Below are 18,127 nucleotides of genomic sequence, written 5' to 3' on the forward strand. Positions count from 1 at the left end.
CTAGTGCAAATAGTCACTCTGTTCAGTTACTGAAATCTGGCTTGTTCCGTATTCCCAAAGTACTGGCCCCATACAGTGCCAGCTGTGGCTCAGTGGGCAGCACTCTCGCTTCTGGGTCAGAAGATTGTGGGTTCAAGTCCCACTCCAGGAGCACATAAATCTAGGCTGACACTGCAGTGGAGAGGTTAGGGAGCGCTGCACTGTCGGAGGTGCCATCTTTCGGATGAGACGATAAGCCGAGACCCTGTTTGCTCTCTATGAAGTGGATGTAAAAGATCCCATGGCACTATTTAGAAGAAGAGCAGGGAAGTTATCCCTGGTGCCCTGGCCAATATTTATCCTTCAATCAACATAACAAGAACAGATTATCTGATCATTATCACATTGCTGTTTGTGGGAGCTTGCTGTGCACAAATTGGCTGCTGCGTTTCTCACATTACAACAGTGACTACACTCCAAAAGCGCTTTGAGACGTCCGGTGCTATATAAATTCAAGGCTTTCTTTGTTTTCACTCTTTAGCCCACAGACTATAGATACGACATTCGTGGCAACATGGAGCCTTGGTGGTGGAACAAGCTGCAGTCTAACTTCACTGCCTGAAAGACCCTGTGCCCATCACTCCCTCTACATTCACCAATCCAGCCCCAAGACGTGCCACTCCCACATTACCCGCAGGCCATGAGACATCAGTCAGCTGATGTTTTCGTGCAGACAGGTAAGGGTGTGTGATAAAACAAATTGATGCCCCTGCATGCTCACACTGGTTGCTGTCTTCATCAGCCTGCCCATCATTATGGGGTCTGACTATCCTGGGGATACCCTACCTGTATTATATATCACACTGATACCAACCTCGGCACTCAGGTGATTGGACATGAGGTGTGTAGGGTAGCATCTCACGCACTGATACTGACCTCTGCAGTCTCCGTAATCTCGATGGTCCGGATGATAATGCTTGCAGAGTCTCTCCAAGATGAGTTTGTAGTGCATCAGCCTCTGGATGGGCTTGAGCAGGAATGTGTTCAGGGGCAGGTAGCAAACCTTCTGCAGCTCAAACTCTTTGTAAACACCCTCCAGTTTCTTTGAGCGCTTGGTGGCCCTCTCCAGCTCGGTGAGAACCTCATCGTGTTTCTGTAGGTAGCTGGCGAACTCCTGCAGGCAAAAACGATGGAATCTTGTAAGTATAGTCCTATTTCTGTAACCTCCCTCAGCCTCACAGCCGAGATGTCTGCGCTCCTCTAATTCAGCCCTCCTGAGCATCCCTGATTATAATCGCTCAACCATTGGTGGCCGTGCCTTCTATTGCCTGAACGCTCCTTAAAATCTACCTCATTGACCAAGCTTTTGGTCATCTGCCGTAATTTCTTCTTATGTGGCTTGGTGTCAAATTTATTTGTTTTGTCTTAAACCATCCTGTGAAGTGCCTTGTGACGATAAAGGCGCGATATAAATACAAGTTGTTGTTGTCGTAGACATTGAAACTTAAATTTGGTTGCGCAAAAGTGTCTGACACCTTCATCAGAAGTTCTTCGTGACCATGAACTTCAACCTTGTTCCCTGTCTGGCCCTGATGTAGTACAGTGAGGAGCCTGACTCCCACAGCTCAGTGGGTAAGTACACTGCCCATTCTGGGCCTGAAACATATCAACCAATTGTTTGATCACCAGTTTGTGCCCAGTTGCTAATTCACTTGGCTATGAATTGGCCTCAGTACTCAGAGCAGGGTGGGCAGTGAGGGAAATCGGGCAGTGTTCCTGCTGTTGCCTGCTCTCCAGTGATCGTCATGGGATAAGGCGTGTCTGGATGCATGGCAGGGGCAGGACCAGACATACCCCCGTGGTTGGACACACATATGTGACCCACTGATGATGGCTGCCTGTGGCCCTCAGACGGTACTCCTGCCTGACTCGGTGCCTTCAGGGCAAGGAGAGAGAAATAAAGAGAGTGGACTTCGCTTCGGCTGGAGTGAAGGGTCAATGGCTGCTGCTAGTATCAAACTGCAGCTCGGGTAACACTGCAGAAGCAGCATTATGCGCAACTGTAAGAATATAGGTTGCTTTTTGCCGACACAGTTACTGAGGCTGGATACTGGGTACAGTTTCCAAGGCCTGGGTACAGCTACTGACACGCCTGGGTACTGGGTACAGTTACTGAGGCCTGGGTACTGGGTGCAGTTACTGAGGCCTGGGTACAGCTACTGACAGGCCTGGGTACTGGGTGCAGTTACTGAGGCCTGGGTGCAGTTACTGAGGCCTGGGTACTGGGTGCAGTTACTGAGGCCTGGGTACTGGGTGTAGCTACTGACAGGCCTGGGTAGTGGGTACAGCTACTGATAGGCCTGGGTACTGGGTGCAGTTACTGAGGCCTGGGTACTGGGTACAGTTACTGAGGCCTGGGTACTGGGTACAGTTACGGACAGGCCTGGGTACTGGGTACAGTTACGGACAGGCCTGGGTACTGGGTACAGTTACGGACAGGCCTGGGTACAGTTACTGAGGCCTGGGTACTGGGTATAGTTACTGAGGTCTGGGTACTGGGTGCAGTTACTGAGGCCTGGGTATTGGGTATAGTTACTGAGGCCTGGGTACTAGGTGCAGTTACTGAGGCCTGGGTACTGGGTGCAGTTACTGAGGCCTGGGTACAGTTACTGAGGACTGGGTACAGTTATTGAGGACTGGGTACTGGGTACAGTTACTGAGGCCTGGGTACAGTTATTGAGGCCTGGGTACAGTTATTGAGGCCTGGGTACAGTTATTGAGGCCTGGGTACTGGGTACAGTTACGGACAGGCCCGGGTACTGGGTACAGTTACTGAGCCCTGGGTACTGGGTACAGTTATTGAGGCCTGGGTACTGGGTACAGTTACTGAGGCCTGGGTACTGGGTACAGTTACTGAGTCTTGTCCAATGGAAATCATCAGATGTGAGGCTGAATCATCACTGCAACGTCCGGTTTGAATTCCTGGCCCTGAGCAGCGGACTATCGCACACGTGAAGCAAATGTGGCCTTTACTGAATACGATGGACATGGCTGTCCAACTCCAGGAAACATTTCCATCTGTGAAGTAACTGGTGTTGGGCCGTACCTTGAGAACACACATGTTGCGGAGCATGACATCACCGATTCTCTGATAATCGCCTTTCACGTGTGCATTGGATCGACCTTCCCTGAAAACAAACATATACATGGTGATTGGCATTTAACACTCAAACATTCCTGGATTATACCATCCCCTCAAGAGAAAGTTCAATGACCCTTGGATTAACTCTTCATTCGTTGAGGAGTACAGTGACCCTTGAATTAAACCTTCCTGTACAGAATGCAGCAACTCCTAGATTAAATAGCTTCCTTGAGGAAGAGCTGTGTGACTACAAGGGTGCTTTTGGTATCACTGAAGTGTTGTTTCGAAGTGCTTTCATGTTGCACCAATTATAATATAAATGTAACCAAAATATGGAGCCATCTTGGCCTGAGCTGACATCAGGGAGAAGCAGACACACAGAGTCCTTCGAGGAGTCAGGCTCAGACTCTGGATTTACAATCGGTGCACTTCACATGTAGTGAAATGCAGCCTGAGATTACCAGATGAATAAAGATGAGGAAAGCCATTCGGCCCAACTTAGCCCACCCCTCCAAATAAGAAAACCCTAGAGTGACCCCATAACAGTCCCATCCAATAGGCTCTATTTGGCAGATTGCTCTTTGTGAAGAAATTCTCCCTGGGCAAATCGATCCCAGATTTGCCGTTTTATCGGTTTGAACCTCTGGCCCTTCGGCCGACTGTCTTGGTTTACCCTGAAATGCCCTGGGTTTACCTTTTCTATTAACCATATTAACCGGTTAATAAGGCACCTTATACTTCTATAAGGTGCCCCTCAGTTGCTTTCTTTCAATGCTGAAGAGCTCCAGTTTCTCTCATTTATCCTCACAGCTCAGTCGCCTGAAGTTGGGATCGGCCTTGCGGCTCTTCTTTGGATTGCCTCGATGGCTTTTAGGTTTCTCTCTTGTCTTGGTGACCAAAACTAGATAGCACTGAAGGTGTGGTTCGACTGGAGCGATATATTTCACCATTCTGCTTATTTTATTGGTTTGCTGTTAACCAGTGCCTAAATTCCAAACACCCTCCAGATGTCTCAACCTCTGCATCATTCCTAAAGCATGTATGGTGCCCATTCTTTCTTCCAATTTTTGGTGCCTTATACACACACACACTCACACATATATATATATATAATATGCTTTCAATTCCAGTTGCCACTCGTTTCTTTTACAAATGTTATCTAACTTCTTCCTGTAATCCCATGGCTGCTTCCTTAGCCACCCACTCCCACACCAAGAACTTGACCACTTTGCAAGGTCCAGGTCATTGATTAAAATTAGGTTTTGACCCCCGAGCACAGAGATACCCCATTCAGTATGTCCTCTCCTAATTCAGGCAGCACTGCCCTAACAGGTACCCCTGCTAACCTTCAGCCAGTTTCTCAACCATTTCCAAGTTTACCTTGAAGCCCCATTGCTTTCAACTTGTAGCCTTTCAGGTTCAGTCTTGAAGAATGATTCTACCCAAAACATGAGGCTGCCTTTCTCTCTGCAGATGTTGGCCGGCCTGATGTGTGTTTCCAGCATTTAACTTGTGGTTTTTGTTTCAGATTTCCATCAGTTGCAGTTTCTCTTTTTAACCACAGTCCACTTGCTCAGTCACCTCCGAGAGGTCTGCAATCTCAGGCAGAATCTACCCCTTCTGTGGCTATTGACTCGGTTATTATTGCAGTTTGTTGCTGGTAATTGGTTCCGTTATTTCACTCGTTACTGAAATAAAACAAATGGGTCTCTCGTCGTCCACATTTGATTGATCATCAAACACTCTTTAGAAAATATGGCAACTCCTGAATTAGATCCTCCGAGACAGATTGCAGCAAATCCTGGATTAATGCTCACGTACACGGCAGCACTTGCTGCATTTAAGCCTCTCCTGGAGAATATAGCTCCTCTACTAAACCTCTCCAGGAGAGGGTGCAGCATCCCCTGCATTCAGCTATCATCTCAAGACAATGACTACTGGATTTAACCTTCTCCAACAGACTACAGCAAGTCCTGTGTTAAATCTTCTCCTGGAGAACACTTCAATTCTTGGACTAACCCTCCCTGCCAAATACAGCAACTCCGAAAGAAAACTCTCTCCCAGGAGGAAACTAATCTATCCTGTGGGGTATTGCTCATTTTTCGAAGAGCAGAGTCAAGGGAGAGAATCAAAAGGACATAGGGGAAGAAATTTGGTGCGTTTGTGCCTCCCATTAGGGGGACGCTAATGGCTTTTCGCGGCGTCGCTAACAACTTCTGCAAAATTCCGCAGGAGTTAAGCGGCATCCCGCTCCGCTCCGCTGGCGATGATGTCATCACCGTGCGCAGCAACCCGTTTACGCCCCGGAGAGAGAATTCGGTCGCGTCCCCCGAAGCTGTGCCGGGCGATGCCAGTGCCGGGCGATGCCAGCGGCAACTTCAGTGGGCGGGTGCCGGGCTGTGGGCCGCTCGCGGGCTGAAACTTAAAGGGGAGCTGGCAATTTGATCAACAAAGTGGGCGACAAAATCGCAGGGTCTGTGCCGTGATCTTCCAGCCCGGCACCCCACTCCCCAGTGGCACAGGTAGGGACCCGTTTATCACCTGCAGAGTCGGCAGCTTGGCTGAAGGGGAGGGCCCCGTCTAGTGCTGTGCCCCTCACTGAACCCTTCCGCCCCGCATGCACCCCACAGAGCAAGTGGAGCCGGTAACCCGAATTTAGGTCGTGCCTGGTTACGCAATTTACTACCCCCCCCTCCCCCAATAGTTCCTTTAAGATGATGGGGATGCCAGTGACATCACAGCACTGCTCATCTCCTTTGTAGTGAAACATCGCCTCCCTGTGGCTGGCCTGCAGTTCTGACCTTTCTAACATGCCACTATTTAGATTTTTTATACTGCTGTAACCATAGTATCGCTGTAAAAGCAATGGTGAAGCTTAAGCAGGCTCCCTAAAGACATTTTCTAAATCAATGTAAATAAATAGGCCCATTAAATACATTTCTTTTTCAAATAAGAGCGTTGCGTGCAATGGCACAAACAAAGTCAGTGCGTGGTGTCAGAAACTGAGGTACTCCAGGACAGATCTCAACAGGCACAGCTTGAAAGGGTGGTAGAGGCAGAAACCCTCACCACATTTAAAAAGCACTTGGATGTGTACTTGAAGTGCTGTAACCTACAGGGCTACGGACCAAGAGCTGGAAAGTGGGATTCGGCTGGATAGCTCTTTGTCGGCCGGCACAGACACAATGGGCCAAAATTGCCTCCTTCTGTGCTGTAAATTTCTGTGATTCTGTAAGTGCTGAAGTTGTTATTTGTGGTGTAACCCTGACAGTCCTGTGATGCGGTTTTTGGGTGGCGCTGACATACGTACTCAGCGACATGAGCACTGTCGTTAGAATCCTCCCACCAAAGCAACAAAGGCAAAGGGAACTCACCAAAGAGCAAGTCTCTGTTCAATCTCTTTCAGAAATCCCCGATGAAACTCATAAATAGGATCAATGTTGGAAAACAGCAAAATCATTAGTCCCTCTGGCATTGCGTTCTCTTTGATAACTGCACTACGGAACCACTGTGAGAAAGAAAAGAAAGACTTGTATAAAATAGCGCATTCACGACCTCAGGACATCCCAAGGCAAACAACAATGTGATAATGACCATATAATCTGCTTTTTAATAATGTTGGGTGAGGGATAAATAATGGGCAGAACTGTACTGGCGAATGCCCCTGCTCATCTTCGAAAAATTGCCATGGGATCATTTACAGTCACCTGAGAGGGTAAACAGGGCCTTGGTTTAATGTCTCATCTGAAAGGCAGCACCTCCAACAGTGCAGCACCTCCCCTCAAAAAAAAGCTAACCACCACAGCAGCAGAATTAACAACGTGGAGGTCTGGACCAGCGAGGAGCGGAGGGAGCGACGGGCGAGGAGCGGAGGGAGCGACGGGCGAGAAGCGGCGGTCGGAAGCGGCGAGCAGCGGAGGTCGGAAGCGGCGAGCAGCGGAGGTCGGAAGCGGCGAGCAGCGGAGGTCGGAAGCGGCGAGGAGCGGAGGTCGGAAGCGGCGAGCAGCGGAGGTCGGAAGCGGCGAGCAGCGGAGGTCGGAAGCGGCGAGCAGCGGAGGTCGGAAGCGGCGAGCAGCGGAGGTCGGAAGCGGCGAGGAGCGGAGGTCGGAAGCGGCGAGCAGCGGAGGTCGGAAGCGGCGAGGAGCGGAGGTCGGAAGCGGCGAGCAGCGGAGGTCGGAAGCGGCGAGCAGCGGAGGTCGGAAGCGGCGAGCAGCGGAGGTCGGAAGCGGCGAGCAGCGGAGGTCGGAAGCGGCGAGCAGCGGAGGTCGGAAGCGGCGAGCAGCGGAGGTCGGAAGCGGCGAGCAGCGGAGGTCGGAAGCGGCGAGCAGCGGAGGTCGGAAGCGGCGAGCAGCGGAGGTCGGAAGCGGCGAGCAGCGGAGGCCGGAAGCGGCGAGCAGCGGAGGTCGGAAGCGGCGAGCAGCGGAGGTCGGAAGCGGCGAGCAGCGGAGGTCGGAAGCGGCGAGGAGCGGAGGCCGGAAGCGGCGAGCAGCGGAGGCCGGAAGCGGCGAGCAGCCGAGGTCGGAAGCGGCGAGGAGCGGAGGTCGGAAGCGGCGAGGAGCGGAGGTCGGAAGCGGCGAGGAGCGGAGGTCGGAAGCAAAGAGAGGATGGACGAGGCACGGAGGAGTGGAGAGGTCGGAGCCCAGAGGTGGAGCAGTGTGGACAAGACCAAGGGAAGGAGCAGCACGGGCCAATAGCGAGGCTGTGAGGTCGTGAGGCTCACATTGCGTACTGTGAATTCCACGTAGAGAGGGGTCCTGTGGGAAGGAAGGAGGACAGTAGGAGTATGCTCGGGTTTGTGTGTATGTATTGACACATGCGGCGGAGCCAGGTCTCCAGTCGTCTTGGATCCCCTTGCCACTGGACCAAGACCTTGCTCTGTCAAGCCCGTGAAGTGGCTGGTGTGCAATGGCCACCCCATGTTAAAAGAATTCACGCACAGGCATCTTACACTGTTTAAAATGAGTTTGAGTCTCCTGAGGACTCATTTTTCATGTGGAAGTAAGTCATCCTCGACCCCGAGGGACTGCCTATGATAATGATGATGTTCCCTCAGTACTCCGCTGGGAGTGTAAGCCTAGGTTCTGTGCTCAAGTGTCTGGAGCGGGACTTGAACCCACAGCCTTCTGACCCAGAGACGAGAGTGCAAGAGGTCGACACTACAATAACAAGGTATCGAGGAGCAAGTAGAAGAACTCTCAAAAGCAACTTTAAAAAGGAAGGCGACAAGATAAAGGCCACAGAATCCCCTTACCACAGTGATGACTTCCAAATCCTTCAGATAGGTCCTTTCTGTGGTCAGGATTTCCTTTGCAATGAAGTAGGCCTTGTCAGCTGGGTAACGCTGTAAAAAAAAAGTCAGACAGTAAACCATCATCCCATAAATCACCTTCACATCAATTGGGCAATCCCACATAAACACAGTCAGCCCTCCAATCATCCCTCCAATCATCGCGGAGACCCATCCAATCAGGTTGTGGGCAGAACGCAACATTTTCCGCCTTTTGCAAATCCCCGCTGGCAGCAACAGCGTACGCAGGGAGTACGCCCACACTTCTGTGCAGTAGCAGGGAAGTGACAGGGTGAGGTTTTCGCCCTGAAGGCACCCTGGCATCCAGTGCTGCTGTTTTAAAAAGTGAGTGATTAGGGAAATCAGAGGTAGAGGGGGAATCAGGGGGAGCGGACAGCATGGGGCTGGGGCGCAAACAACAGGCGAGTGGAAGTCCTGTCCCATCTCAGATTTGCCAGCACAAAGGGACCACAGGAGCAGGGGTTTATTCTCTCTGTCCTCCATCATTTCTAAAGATGGCATCCATATTTGACATAGAAACATAGGAACAAGATTGGGCCATTGAGTCCCTGAAGCGGTCCTGCCCTCGAATTAGATTCTGGTTGATCTTAACCCCCATTACATTATTTTCACAGGAGCATGGAGTACAGTTTTGCTTATCCTTTCCTTCCAAAACCACCTCATCACATCACAACAGGAGGCAACGATCGCCTTGGGGTGGGAGGAGAAAACAAATCGCCAGCCAGTCCCTGCTGGACAGTGTGCCGATAGATAGCAGACGGGAGCCGCTTCAGCCTGGACTACTAGCACACACACATGGAGAATGGACCCTTCAATGAGAGATCAGATGATCACTGAATGTCATGGACAAGTGCACCAGCAAGAGTCAGAGACCTCAGCAAAAGAGAGAAAGAGAAAAAAATCGTTTGGATGGAAGGAAGGATAGGGAGGGATGATAGGAAGGAAGGATAGGGAGGGATGATAGGAAGGATGAATAGCAAGGGAGGTAACGAAGGAAGAACAGGGAGGAGAGACTAGAGGGGGGCACAGCCTCAAAATACGGGGGAGCCAATTTAAAACCGAGTTGAGAAGGAATTTGTTCTCCCAGAGGCTTGTGAATCTGTGGAATTCTCTGCCCAAGGAAGCAGTTGAGGCTAGCTCATTGAATGTATTCAAATCACAGATAGAAAGATTTTTAACCAATAAGGGAATTAGGGTTATGGGGAGTGGGCTGGTAAGTGGAGCTGAGTCCACGGCCAGATCAGCCATGATCTTGTTGAATGGTGGAGCAGGCTCGAGGGGCTAAATGGCCTACTCCTGTTCCTAATTCTTATGTTCTTATGTTCTTATATAGGATGAAGAAAAGGACGAGGAAGAATAGGAAGGGATGATAGGAAGGGATGATGGGAAGTAAGGAAGGATAGGAAGGGAGGGCAGAAAGTGAGGATAGGAAAGAGGAAAGAATAGGGAGGATGTGAAGGAAGGATGGGAAGGAATGAATAAGAAGGGAGGAAGACACAATTAACCTTCCGGAAATACGAGGGTCGAGAGAGGAGGAACTGAAGGAAATCCTTATTAGGTGGGAAATTGTGTTAGGGAAATTGATGGGATTGAAGGCTGATAAATCCCCGGGGCCTGATAGTCTGCATCCCAGAGTACTTAAGGAAGTAGCCCTAGAAATAGTGGATGCATTGGTGATCATTTTCCAACAGTCTATTGACTCTGGGTCAGTTCCTATGGACTGGAGGGTAGCTAATGTAACACCACTTTTTAAAAAAGGAGGGAGAGAGAAAACGGGTAATTATAGGCCGATTAGCCTGACATCAGTAGTGGGGAAAATGTTGGAATCAATTATTAAGGATGAAATAGCAGCGCATTTGGAAAGCAGTGACAGGATCGGTCCAAGTCAGCATGGATTTATGAAAGGGAAATCATGCTTGACAAATCTTCTAGAATTTTGTGAGAATGTAACTAGTAGAGTGGATAAGGGAGAACCAGTGGATGTGGTCTATTTGGACTTTCAAAAGGCTTTTGACAAGGTCCCACACAAGAGATTGGTGTGCAAAATTAAAGCACATGGTATTGGGGGTAATGTACTGACGTGGATAGAGAACTGGTTGGCAGACAGGAAGCAGAGAGTTGGCATAAACGGATCCTTTTCAGAAAGGTAGTGACTAGTGGGGTTCCGCAGGGCTCAGTGCTGGGACACCAGCTATTTACAATATACATCAATGATTTGGCTGAGGGAATTGAGTGTAATATCTCCAAGTTTGCAGATGACACTAAACTGGGTGGCAGTGTGAGCTATGAGGAGGATGCTAAGAGGCTGCAGGGTGACTTGGACAGATTAGGTGAGTGGGCAAATGCATGGCAGATGCAGTATGATGTGGATAAATGTGAGGTTATCCACTTTGGTGGCAAAAACATGAAGGCAGAATATTATCTGAATGGCGGCAGATTAGGAAAAGGGGAGATGCAACGAGACCTGGGTGTCATGGTACATCAGTCATTGAAAGTTGGCATGCAGGTACAGCAGGCGCTGAAGGCGGCAAATGGTATGTTGGTCTTCATAGCTAGGGGTTTTTTGTATAGGAGCAGGGAGGTCTTACTGTAGTTGTACAGGGCCTTGGTGAGGCCTCACCTGGAATATTGTGTTGTGTTCAGTTTTGATCTCCTAATCTGAGGAAGGACGTTCTTGCTATTGAGGGAGTGCAGCCAAAGTTCACCAGAGTGATTCCCAGGATGGCAGGACTGACATATGAGGAGAGACTGGATCGACTGAGCCTGTATTCACTGGAGTTTAGAAGGATGAGAGGGGATCTCATAGAAACATATAAAATTCTGATGGGACTGGACAGGTTAGATGCAGGAAGAATGTTCCCGATGTTGGGGAAGTCCAGAACCAGGGGGCACAGTCTTAGGATAAGGGGTAGGCCATTTAGGACTGAGATGAGGAGAAACATCTTCACTCAGAGAGTTGTTAACCTGTGGAATTCCCTGCCGCAGAGAGTTGTTGATGGCAGATCATTGGATATATTCAAGAAGGAGTTAGATGTGGCCCTTATGGCTAAAGGGATCAAGAGGTATGGAGAGAAAGCGGCAAAGGGGTACTGAGGGAATGATCAGCCATGATCTTATTGAATGGTGATGCGGGCTCGAAGGGCCTACTCCTGCACCTATTTTCTATGTTTCTAGGAAAGGAAGGAAGAATAGGAAGGGAGGAAGAATTGGGAGGATAGGAAGGGACGATAGGAAGGAAGGATAGGAAGAGAAGATAGGAAGAGAGGATAGGAAGGGGTGCGAGAATAGGAAGGGAGGATAGGGAGGAAACAAAGGGAGGAAAGGAACAAACAATCGGAAGGGGGAAGAATAGGAAGGGAGGAAGGGAGGGAGGATAGGAAGGGAGGGAGGATAGGAAGGGAGGGAGGATAGGAAGGGAGGGAGGATAGGAAGGGAGGGAGGATAGGAAGGGAGGGAGGATAGGAAGGGAGGGAGGATAGGAAGGGAGGGAGGATAGGAAGGGAGGGAGGGAGGATAGGAAGGGAGGGAGGGAGGATAGGAAGGGAGGGAGGGAGGATAGGAAGGGAGGGAGGGAGGATAGGAAGGGAGGGAGGGAGGATAGGAAGGGAGGGTAGGAAGGGAAGATAGGAAGCGAAGCCCACAAAGCATTCCCATTCCCAACCTTCCGTCGGTCTTCTTCCTCATCGTCCACCCTCGTGCTCCCTACATCGCTGAGAATCGGGCTCTGCAGAGGTGATAGAGACTGAGAGGGCAGATTCAGATTAGACATCTGGGATCCAGGGAGCACATTGAAAGGACTCCTCGTGGCAAGAGGAGACAGCTGCAGGCTGTCGATTAAACTACCTGAAACAGATCAAATCACAAATACAAAAAATAAAATCCAAGAGACATCTCAGTAACATAAATAAATCCGAATGGGAAGGATGGGTTGTAGGGGTGGGGAATTGGGGTGGATAGAATCCTGGCCGGCCTCCCATCTTCTACCCTCCGTAAACCTGTGCTTTTCTAAATCTCTGCTGCCTGTGTCCTAACTTGCATCAATTCCCATTCACCCTGTGCTCGTGACCTACATTTGGCTCCCGGTTAAGCAACGCCTCAATTTTTAAATTCTCATCCTTGTTTTCAAATCGCTCCATGGCCTCAGCCCTCCCTACCTCTGCAATCTCCTGCAGCCCCACAACCCTCCAAAATATCTGCGCTCCTCCAATTCTCCCCAATTGTAATCACTCAACCATTGGTGGCTGCGCCTTCAGCTGCCAGGGCCCTAAGCTCTGGAATTCCCTGCCTAAACCTCTCCGCATCTCGACTTCTTTTCTCCTTTAAGACAGTCCTTAAAACCTACCTCTTTGGCCAAGCTTTTGGTCACTTGCACTAATATGCTCTTACGTGGCTCGGTGTCAAATTTTGTTTTACAATGCTCCTGTGAAGCGCCTTGAGATGTTTGACTATGTTAAAGGCGCTATATAAATACAAGTTGTTGTTGTTGAATCAGTTTGTAAAATATGAGGATTTATGGTCAAACTTTAGAGAATAAGGATTTTTCCCGGGTTGTTAATGTAGCGTTTATATTAAGTTTTAACTTCTGGATCACATGGGAGATGACGAAGGGATCTGCAGCAGCCATCTCTGGGGTTTAGGAAGGCTCGTGGTTGGCATTTCTAGGCACATCAAGTACTTGCTTTGCAAAGGTTCTTCATCCCATTGAAGCACACCTCGCTCTGGTATCTATTCTCCCATCCAGATCCAACTGTGTTTGAACAGTTCTAATGTTTTGTCTCTACTACCCTGCCTGGTAGAATGTTACAAACATTTCTCTGGTTTAATTTCATTTGTCACTAATGTCCATTGATGTCCCCCTACTCTTACTTTACTGTTGTGTTGTGAAGTGATATTCTAGGATAACCCCAACTAACCATAACCGCTGTAACCACCTCCTTTCAGGGCTGCAGTGCTGAGGTCACAGCTCCTTCCCTGGAGAATCAGGGCTGCTCTTCCCGTGCATGGATATCTTTCATCCAATTTCTCCTGTGATAGTTCCAAACAGGGAGAAATATACCTTACCTATCCAGCAGTCTCCATTCTTTGAATGATGGCCACACACTTCTGAACTCATCCGGTCCCAGAGAAAGTATGCAATGAGCTTGCAGAGTCTCACAACGCCAGAGATAGGTCTCTCTCTTACCTTCATGTTTTGTGTATCTGTCTTTGTCTGTCTCTCGCAATAGTGTCAGCTATTAGACAGTTTAGTCTCAGTCAACAAAGCATAGGGCAGATAATTAGAGGCATTTTGTTTGCTTTCATTTAGAAAATTGACAAAAACGAGGATGATGATAGATGAACAATCTCTCAGCTTAATATGCTTTCTTAAGTTTATAGAAGGCAAAATAGAAGATTCAATAAATGCATATTATATATATTTATTTTGTCACATACACACCTTCTCTGGATTGGAAAACCGCAAATGTAACGCCCCTATTTAATAAAGGAGGTAGATAGAAAGCAGGAAACTATAGACTGGTTAGTCTAACATCTGTCAATGGGAAAATGCTGGAGTCCATTATTAAGGAAGCAGTAGCGGAACATTTGGAAAAGCATAATTCAATCAAGCAGAGTCAGCATGGTTTGATGAAAGGGAAATCATGTTTGGCAAATTTGCTGGATTTCTTTGAGGATGTAACAAGCAGGGTGGAGAAGGGGGAACCAGTGGATGTGGTGTATTTAGATTTCCAGAATGCAGTTGATAAGGTACCACATAAAAGGTTACTGCACAAGATAAAAGTTCACGGGGTGGCGGGTAATATATTAGCATGGGTAGAGGATTGGTTAACTAACAGAAAACAGAGTCGAGATAAATGGGTCATTTTCCGGTTGGCAAACAGTGACTAGTGGGGTGTCGCAGGGATCGGTACTGGGTCCACAACTATTTACAATCTATATTAATGACTTGAATGAAGGGACCGAGTGTAATGTAGCCAATTTTGCTGATGATACAAAGATGGGTGGGAAAGAAAATTATGAGGACGACACAAAAAATCTGCAGAGGGATATAAATAGGTTAAGTGAGTGGGCAAAAATCTGACAGATGGAGTATAATGTGGGAAAATGTGAGGTTATCCACTTTGGCAGAAAAAATATAAAAGCAAATTACAATTTAAATGGAGAAAAATTGCAAAATGTTGCAGTATAGAGGGACCTGGGGGGTCCTTGTGCATGAAACACAAAAAGTTAGTATGCAGGTACAGCAAGTAATCAGGAAGGCAAATGGAATGTTGGCCTTTATTGCAAGGGGGATAGAGTATAAAAGCAGAGAAGTCCTGTTCCAATTGTACAGGGTATTGGTGAGGCCACACCTGGAGTACTACGTACAGTTTTGGTCTCCGTATTTAAGGAAGGATATACCTGCATTGGAGGCCGTTCAGAGAAAGTTCACTAGGTTGATTCCGGAGATGAGGGGGTTAACTTATGAAGATAGGTTGAGTAGTTTGGATCTATACACATTGGAGTTCAGAAGAATGAGACGTGATCGTATGGAAACATATAAGATAATGAGGGGGCTCGACAAGGTGGATGCAGAGAGGATATTTCCACTCATAGGGTAAACTAAAACTAGGGGACATAGGGCCACACTTTCGGTTTCATTGCCGTCGATTTTCTCGGCGGTACAGCTGGTTTTCCGCCCGGCAAGAGTTTCCACGTAAGTTTTTCAACGTTATCGCCCACCGGGACCAAACCGCCCACGTGTAACGCCGAGAACAACCGCCAGCGTCCAGATTGCTGAGAGTCCTGCCCTGTAAATGCTACTTAAACAGGGGAGTAAAGGGGGACCCTGCAAAGAAAGGTAAGTTAAAGGTTCTTTAATTATTTGTTTTAAATTTTAACACGGTGATTAGGGTTAAAACTGTCTTGGGAATGCTTTGTATGGTTTTATTTTTTTTTATAAATGAAATGTTTTTGAAAGTTTCCCCCGCTCCCTAGGCCCAACCGCAGTCTCGGACTAAATTTCACTACTACCGTCCATTCCGGTAACAGCTGCCCATGTTGCTAACTTTCCATTTATCCACCGAGAAAACCGCCGACAATGAACGTGCAACGCCCATTTTCTCGCCGGGCGATCAGTTTTACTTACTTTAAACTTTAAAATGGAAATTCTCGCCAGCTTTTCCCACTGAATGTTAGTGGTGCTGCTCAGCGGGCAATCGGGCGTTGAGGACCTTTAGGGAAAGTCTGGCCCATAGTCTCAGAGTAAGGGGCCACCCATTTAAAATTGAGATGAGGAGGAATTTCTTCTCTCAGAGTTGTAAATCTGTGGAATTATCTTCCCCAGAGAGCTTGGAGGCTGGATTGTTGAATATATTTAAGGTGTAGACAGATTTTTAAGTGAGGGTTATGGGGAGCGGGCAGGGAAGTGGAGCTGAATCCATGATCAGATCAGCCATGATCTTATTGAATGGCAGAGCAGGCTCGAGGGACCAAATGGCCTACTCCTGCTCCTATTTCTGTTGTTCTTATGTTCTTAAATATGGAGACCAAAACTGTACGCAGTACTCCAGGTGTGGTCTCACCAACGCTCTGTAGCAAGACTTCTCTACTTTTATACTCTATCCCGCTTGCAATAAAGGCCAACATTCCATTTACTTTCCTAATTACTTGCTGTACCTACATGCTAACTTATTGTGTTTCATGTACAATGACCCTCAGATCCCTCTGTACCGCAACATTTTGTAGTCACTCTCCATTTAAATAATAATTTGCTTTTTTATTCTTCCTAATAAGTGGAAAACCTCACATTTTCCCATATTATACGCCATGTGCTACCTTATTGCCCACTCACTTAACCTGTCTATATCCCTTTTCAGATTTTGTGTGTCCTCTTCACAACTTGCTTTACCACCAATCTTTGTATCATCAGTAAATTTGGCTACATTACACTCAGTCCCTTCATCCAAGTCATTAATATAGACTGTAAATATTTGAGGCCCCAGCATTGATCCCTGTGGCACCCCACTAGTTACAGTTTGCCAACCTGAAAAGACCCATTTATCTCGACTCTCTGTTTTCTGTTAGTTAGCCAATCCTCTATTCATGCTAATATATTATCCCCAACCCCGTGAGCTCTTATCTTGTACAGTAACCTTTTATGTGGCACCTTATCGAATGCCTTCTGAAAATCTAAATACACCACATCCACTGCTTCCCCCTTATCCATCCTGCTCGTTACATCCTCAAAGAACTCCAGTAAATTTGTCAAACATGATTTCCCTTTCATAAAACCATGTTGACTCTGCTTGACTGCATTATGATTTTCTAAATGTCCTGCTATTGCTTCCTTAATAATGGACTCCAGCATTTTCTCAATGACAGATGTTAGGCTAACTGGTCTATAGTTTCTTGCTTTGTGTCTCCCTCCTTTCTTGAATAGGGGCGTTACATTTACGGTTTTACAATCCACTGGGATCTCTCCACCTTATTATCTGCATTTCAAAAATCAATGCCGGGGCACTCAAAGACCCAGCTAAGAGAGCCCTATACAGCCAGCGCCTCACTGCTAACCTGGCGATCCTTGATGACCCCGAGACGCACTTGGTCTGCCCTCCAGGCCACCATAACCAGTGCCTGCGAAGAGACACTTGGTCACTCAACCAGGAAACACCAGGACTGGTTTGATGAGAATGACCAGGAGATCCAAGAGCTAATAAATCGCAAGCGCAAGGCATTTCTGAACCTAAAACAACCCAACTCAGGAGCAGCAAAGTAGCTTTACAGACAGCTTAAGGTTGAGGTCCAACAAAAAAACCCGCGATCTAAAGAATAGATGGTGGGTGGAGAAAGCACAGGACATTCAGCAGCTGGCCGACAGCCATGATGTATGACGATTCTTCACGCAGTCAAGTCCATCTCAGGCCCAAGCATCCAAGGCCCCACCCACTGCTGGCCAAGAACGAGGAGACACTCATCAAGGACACCGAGTCGGTCAGGACCCGCTGGAAGGAACACTTCGAAGATCTCCTTAATCAAGACTCTGCCTTTGATGAGAGTGTCCTCAACTCCATCCTGCAGCATGCTATCCGCCACCGTCTCAGCAAAACCCCAGCCCTGCACAAGGTAGAAAAGGCCATCTGCCAGTTCAAGAACAACAAGGCATCGGGAGCGGATGGAATCCCCGCTGAGGCACTAAAGTATGACGGAGAGGCACTATTGGCACGAATGCATAACCTCATCTCTCTCATCTGGAAGGAGGAGAGCATGCCGGGAGATCTCAGAGATACAGTAATCGTGACCATCTTTAAAAAAGGGGACATGTCCAACTGCAGAGGAATCTCCCTGTAATCAGCCACTGGGGAGGTCATCGCTAGAATCCTCCTCAACCATCTTCTCCCTGTTGCTGAGGAGCTCCTCCCGGAGTCACAGTGCGGATTCCGTCCACTACGGGGTACAACGGACATGATCTTTCCAGCACGACAACTGCAAGAGAAATGCAGGGAACAGCACCAACCCTTGTACATGGCCTTCTTTGACCTTACAAAGGCCTTTGACACTGTTAACCGCGAGGGACTATGGAGCATCCTCCTCCATTTTGGCTGCCCCCAAAAGTTTGTCGCCATCCTCCGCCTGCTCCACGACGACATGAAAGCCGTGAGCCTGACCAACGGATCCATCACAGACCTAATCCACATCCGACCGGGGTCAAGCAGGGCTGC

At 48.3% G+C, this 18,127-nt stretch overlaps 1 protein-coding gene across 3 annotated transcripts in view; it reads right to left on the reverse strand.

Moving 5' to 3' along the window:
- The window catches only part of farp2 (FERM, RhoGEF and pleckstrin domain protein 2), a 125,766-nt gene that overhangs the window by 38,503 nt on the left and 69,136 nt on the right, over positions 1-18,127 (reverse strand). For all 3 annotated transcript variants that reach the window (XM_070883224.1, XM_070883223.1, XM_070883226.1), the window contains exons 12-16: positions 12,091-12,272; positions 8,373-8,462; positions 6,496-6,629; positions 3,086-3,167; positions 916-1,153 (exon numbers count right to left, since the gene is read on the reverse strand). In XM_070883224.1, coding sequence (XP_070739325.1) covers positions 916-1,153; positions 3,086-3,167; positions 6,496-6,629; positions 8,373-8,462; positions 12,091-12,272 — 726 coding nt within the window. The remainder of the gene's footprint in view (positions 1-915; positions 1,154-3,085; positions 3,168-6,495; positions 6,630-8,372; positions 8,463-12,090; positions 12,273-18,127) is intronic.

This window comes from Pristiophorus japonicus, chromosome 6 (assembly GCF_044704955.1).
Source record: "Pristiophorus japonicus isolate sPriJap1 chromosome 6, sPriJap1.hap1, whole genome shotgun sequence".
Taxonomy (NCBI): domain Eukaryota; kingdom Metazoa; phylum Chordata; class Chondrichthyes; family Pristiophoridae; genus Pristiophorus; species Pristiophorus japonicus.